Below are 6363 nucleotides of genomic sequence, written 5' to 3'. Positions count from 1 at the left end.
CACAAACACAACATTTCGTGAAACCAAGATACACTATGTTTATGGATAGTACAACTTGTAACCTTTGCTTTCAGTACTGTAACCAACAAAAATGCATTTAAGAGCCTTATCATCCAATTTTTTGTGCTACGTTTGTGGCACCAAAGCATAAGCTAAACAACAAAAACCGCGCATGTGATCAATAGAAGGCTTTCTATCATGCCGTGATTCATATGGAGTCATAGACTAAAAAGCTTCTGTAGGACACATGTTGAATACATAAGTAGCACACATGATGGCCTCAAGCCAAAACAAATGTGGTAAAGTTTGACTCTTGACTATACATCGTGCCATCTCCGTAAGTGACCTGTTTTGTCTTTCAACAACACCATTTTTGTGAGGTATATACGGCACTATACATTGGTGTTTTATCCCACAACTAGCTTGAAATGCATTAAACTCGTGAGACATATACTCCCCGTGTTGATATGAAGGGACGGTGCGCATAGAACATTTTGAGACATTTTCAGCCATAGCCAGAAATTTCTTGAAGCACATGAACACTTCGGACTTAGCTTTAAGCGGATACATTCATGCATGCATGGAGTAATCATCAATGAAAGTCACAAAGTAAAGGTAATTGCCCAAGGACGGAGTTTGCATAGGCTCACAAACATCACTATGCACAAGTTGCAATCCGCATGTGGCCCTTACTGAACCATCCTTTGGAAACTTTAAACGCTGATCTCACCCAAAATACACCTTCACAAACATGCTTCACAGGTGCTTCAAGAGGCGGCAAAGAAACAACCATATCAGATTTTTGAAAATGCAGCAAATTGTCAAAATTTAGATGTCCAAAATGTGCATGCCAAAGTTTTGCATCTGAAATAGCCTTAGAATCCACAACTGCATTTGCAAAATTCTGTCCTCACTTGTCATACAAAATGAGCTTATACAACCCACATCATAAAATGCCAGATGCAAAAATTTAATGACCAAAATTGAGATCATGAACTGTACATCTGTCATCCAAATTTCACAACAAGATCAAGTCTAGCAAGTGCAGATACAAAGAAAAGATTCTTCTTGATCCCAAGTTATACATAAAGTGCATCAACAAGTGTGAAAGAACTACCATTTGCAGTAGTCATCACAATCTTTCCAGCTCCTAGAGGCATTATTATTGGCGCGCACAAGTGACTGTATTCTCATGAGGGACATCCTCAAGAGAGGTAGATAAGTCATGATGTGATGTAATGTGCTTTGTAGCACCATTTCAAAGTACCACACATTGAGAATTTGCAGCAACTGACATACACGCATCATGGAAAAAAGGATCATAAGTGTACTCTGCACTAAATGCCCACTCTGCATGTACATCAAAATCACAATCTCCATTCATAGAAGACTCTATAATAGCATTAGGAAGAGAATGGGATCTTGGAGGGCCTCTTTATTTGACAATTTAAGGAAGTCAAATTACCTTTAGTATTAAGAAAGTAATCAAAGGATAGCTTTTAAATTCAAACATGAAAAACGCGTAGTTTATTTGAATTCGATTTTTCCCTCCAAAATGAAATTTAAAATCCTGCAGATTCAACCATATCATGTAGCATATCTATGGAAAGAGGTCGACGCACTACTAAAAAACAACCAATTTTTCATTCTTAAATTTTAAGGTCAAAGTAATGAGACAAGTGGGAGATACACACCAAAATCTGATGTACTTATCGGGTTTTATATATGAAATGCCCAAAATTTGACCTACAAATGTAGGTCGAAATAAATCATAACTGGGATTTTTCATTTTCACGCGAAAAAATCACACTACAAATCGAGAAATGCGAGCACTAAATTTGTAGGTAAACCTGTGCATGCGTGCAATCAAACCCTATGAGTGGCATGGCCTATGTATGTTCCCATGTATAATAAGGAAACAACGCTTGGTAGAGAATCGCAAAGGTTAGGCCTCTCCAAAAATTTTAGGCCTCTTAATAATAAAAATAGAAAGCCCAATTTATAGTTCAAAGCTAGGCCCACGGCTAGAAAAATACATTTTTCCTAACCGAAGGAAATAAGGGCAAACTTGAAATTCTACCGTTTTTGTGGTCAAAATTTGAAGCTTTTGTCGGTATTTACACTTAAACTTGTGTAAATTTGCCGGTTTTCTTCAAGGCAAGCTCAAAATCTAACCGAGATTTTATGATTTTAGTCGGTTAAACTACACTGTACCCCAGTTTCTTTCTAACTAGGTCTCTTATCTTATCTTAATAAAGTTTGGCTTTGGCTTCAGGAGGCTATAGAAATTTGAATTTGCTGTGATACCAGCTGCTTCCTGCCAACCCGGACACAATCCAAGCGGGGCGCAGGAGAGGCGAATTGCCAGGGGGCGCTGGAGGGCGCGATGTCGTCCCATCTGCAGGGAACCCTCTCATACACCACTACCGCCGCCCCTGGCGCTGCATTCTCATACAAGCGCTCCCACATGTTCCGCCATAGCTGCTGCTGCTGCAGCTGCCCCCCACCTTCACTACTACTACTACTAGCACAGTTCACCATCATCAGCACCTTGTACTGCTTCATCCTTCCTGCACTCCTCCTCACCATCTCCACCGCGCCTCCACTCCCGGTCCTGACTGCCCCGCCCTCCACCCTCACCCACTCTATCTCCCTCATCCTCATCCCCTCCACTATCCTCCTCCTCCCCCCCTCCTCCTCTCCCCCGGCCCCTCCCCATACATCCACCTGCACTTGCCACTCCGGCCTCATCATGAGCAAGAATAGCCTCACCGCCACCGCCGCGCTCCCTGGTGCCCCTCCTACGCATGCGACCCGCAACGCCGCCGCCTGATTGCTCATTTCTGCATCCCTCGGCTTTATCAAAAGCTCATGGAGACTACCCCTTATCTTCATCAATGTGTCAAATGTGCTTGTTCCTGTCTCATAGAGTACTCTCTGCAGGTGGAGGAGAGACAGGCCCTCATGAGAAAGTTGGCCCCATCGCTTGCCGACATGATTATTTGATGATGTTGGTGATGGTTGGAAAGCCCAGCTCATGTGAGCTTCAAGCTGCCTTTCGTCTGCACATATGTCCACGAGTCTGGGCGCTACAGCTTGTATCTGCACCAGCAACACTCTCTTGAACAAAAGCTTAGCAGAAATGGTAGCTGCCTCATTCAAGAATTGGCCATCACATTTTTCACAAAGCAAAATGAGCTTTCCCACTATGTTTTCCGTTACATAGTCCAATACAGAGTGACCCTTGGTAAGAGTACTAGCCACTCTCTTCTTGCTGTGGTCTTGCTCATGATTACTAGACGCATTACTGCCCGTATAATTTTTGCTCCTTTCCCCATGAATCGCCGCAGCGTAGCCATCCCGGCCACTAAATGCCTGCTTCTTGCTCACAGAATCAAAGAGGAATTGGCTTATGTTCTTGTTTGAAAGGGGTACATCTCCAGTTGGCAATTCCTCTTCGGCACTCCTATGCCCATAACCTGCAATATTGCCATTTTTGTATGGCTGCTCCACAGACTCGCCTGACTTCTTGATGTATGTACTGCCATGAGGATCCAGGGCATGAGTTACCGCCCCGTTTTGTCGATTGACAGACACAGACTTCTTGAAGTATGTACTGCCATGAGGATCAAGGGCCTGAGTTACTGCCACGTTTTGTCGATCACCAGCATTGGCTGTAATATTGTAGGCACGATCCTCAAACCCGTCAAGAGATATCCGGTGATTATCAAAGGACACTGCACCAGCTCCATTCTGCTTATGATGGTGGACAGGATAAGAGGGATTTTTCCCAAGGTCTATATGATTGGCAAAGATGTCCCTCATTGTCACTTTCTTGCATACGCCGCCATTGGAAGGCCGGACGTCATCATAATTTGGAGCTTGATGGACATTTCCTGCAGTGTAGGAGAATGCTCTGAGCATAGGGCTCAAGGGAGCCTTCAAATCCTGGGACTTAACATGGGACCTAGCTCTAGCTGTATATTGCATTCTCTTGTATGTATGCTCATTGGCTGAATCATCCTTATAGACATCCTCACCACCATTTGCAAACTTGTGAACTCTTACAAAGTCAACATTAGCATTTGAGTTATACACTGGTGATTGCATTGCACGCATAGGGTCCAATCCTTCGTCATATTGGAAGTCTTGCGGATCAAATAAACTCCGCCCCATCACCCGATCCAAGTCGTACCTATCAGATCTTGCTCTTGAGAGAAACCCATGTGAAGGAAGCAAGTGGGATGATCTTTCTGCATTCGGAAAAACCAGCGGTGTCGCAAAACTTGCCGTTTGATGTCGAGTGTAGGATGGGATGTGAGGGGGGTAAATCCCTGGCTCATTCATTCTTGGACCCTTATCAAAATCGAGAGAGCCAGCCATGAGAGTGGAAAGAGTAGGCCTCCTATTAATATGGTGATAAGCAGGGAGAGGGCTGGGAGGCCCGTCCGGGTCGGACAAGAGCTCGGAGAGGGGCCTTCTGTGTCTTCTAAGGCTATCAGAGGAGCTAATGCGCCTGGTTAAGTTCCTTGGCATCGATCCCTGGCTATCCTGAGAGAGCTGCTCATTTCTGCCTCTAAAGGGAAAAGCAGGGTCTTTACCAGCTAGTATAGAAGAGTGACGCATAGGACTAGAGAGAAGAGGAGAGGGAGCATAGAGGGCAAAGCTGCCTTCTTCAGAGAGAGCATTGTAAGGGAGGCTATGTTTCCATGGAGAGGACAAGAAAGAGGGGGAATTCGCAGGGGGAGGAGGCCTGCCTGATCTGTTCATTTGCTCCATAGCCCACGAGCAAGAAAAAGAAGAGTTATGCTAATGGGCTATAAGCTTATACTAAGAGAAGAGAGAGCGGCCTGCATATTCATGGCGATTGAACACCCACAACTGCATGCCTTCTGCTATCTAGCTCGTCAGAGGTTGACTTTAGCAGACCTTGAGCAAGGAGGGAACGATAGGTTGCTACTGCACACGACTAGCTTAACAACGTGCTAAACGAGCCCTTCACGTTCAAATCGCCCCCACATAGACCGTAGTATGTAATGCATAGCTTATAAGCCTTAATTTGATGATCACAATTACCACCTCCAACCTTTCCACATCATTCCAAATGTGAAGGGGTTGGGCCATCTCTTGTTTTCAACTAGAGCCCTCAAAGATTCAAAGTATTCGTGAAGAAATTCCATTTCTTGCCCAGCCAGTACTCAAATCGTCAGGTTCTGTTACTTTATACATGTTTGGAAGGCCAAGAACGGTCGACTTTTCGAGAACTGCATTGAAACAACAAGGTTTATGGAGATTATTCAAGAAAGCAAGGTAGCAATTATTGCCATTGGGAAAAGGAGAAATTGTGAATAGTGAACACGGTGGTGACTGCAGCATTACCAGAACTGCGTGGGTAAGGATATGTCTCTGGTTTTCCACTAGTGCTGTGGGGTGGCCCCCCTTTAAGCCAATGTACTAGTGTCTGCTGGAAAATGTCATGGCTTGTCATGAGCATGACAAGTTGTAACATTTCATGCACTAGTAACTTGTGTGTAGAGAAAATTGATAACATAGTGAGCATTTCATTAAGAACAAGTTCCTAATGAGCATAGAGGGACTACTTAAATTGAGAAAGCAACATAGCAATTTAAACCTAGCTAATTTGGCATTGACAATACTTGAAAAGAGAGAGAAATAGAACAATTGACACAGTTGAGGACCGGATTTACATGGAGCCGGTCCCCCCTCCATAAAGGCTTTGTATTATAGCTTCTCCCATCAAAGGAGACTTTTGTACAATACAATCTTTGTGTTCCTTGATAAAACTAGTTGGTGTCATGACGATGGAAGCTTCATATACCAAATTATGCTTGAAAAACACACCTAGTGTCCCTAGCCTCAGTCCCAAGACCTCACACACCTTCAAAAATGGTGAGAGCTAGCAGGGAATGATGATAGATTGAGAGGAAGAAAATGTATCTTATGAGAAAGAAGTATTCTCCTCACGTAATCACTCTAATAGCATAGCTTAGATTAGTAATTAGCATGATAGAGGAGATGAGCATGCTATTGAAGCTTGGCTCTTGGTTGGATTTGCATTCCATAGCCAAGAGTTGTTGGTGTAGGCCTCTACTTCTCAATGCTTGGAGAAGGAGATGGAGCTCTTGCTCAACAAATAACTTGTGTGTGTGTGTGTGTGTGTGTGTGTGTAGCAAAGTGTGTAAGACTAAAAATGCCAAGCTTTCTCTCTCTTGGTCGACCCCTCTTGCTTTTTGCTCATGCTGGCCTCTCATTGGCTCCTGCAAAGCTTAGCCAATCACAAATTAGAAGCATAATTGATAGCCTTGTGACACATGTCCCCCTTTCCCCTTTTGTGAGAGCTTT

At 43.8% G+C, this 6363-nt stretch overlaps 1 protein-coding gene across 1 annotated transcript; it reads right to left on the bottom strand.

Moving 5' to 3' along the window:
* Positions 1 to 1851: 1851 nt before the first annotated feature.
* On the bottom strand, positions 1852 to 4885 carry LOC147458871 (uncharacterized). Its single transcript, XM_086509712.1, has one exon. The coding sequence runs from the start codon at positions 4777 to 4779 to the stop codon at positions 2272 to 2274; it is 2508 nt and encodes an 835-aa protein (XP_086365838.1). The 5' UTR covers positions 4780 to 4885; the 3' UTR covers positions 1852 to 2271.
* Positions 4886 to 6363: the final 1478 nt, after the last annotated feature.

This window comes from Adiantum capillus-veneris, chromosome 4, assembly GCF_014529385.1.
Source record: "Adiantum capillus-veneris isolate H3 chromosome 4, ASM1452938v2, whole genome shotgun sequence".
Lineage (NCBI taxonomy): Eukaryota > Viridiplantae > Streptophyta > Polypodiopsida > Polypodiales > Pteridaceae > Adiantum > Adiantum capillus-veneris.
Note: the sequence above shows the minus strand (reverse complement) of the source record. Positions and strands in the feature narration are given on the sequence as shown.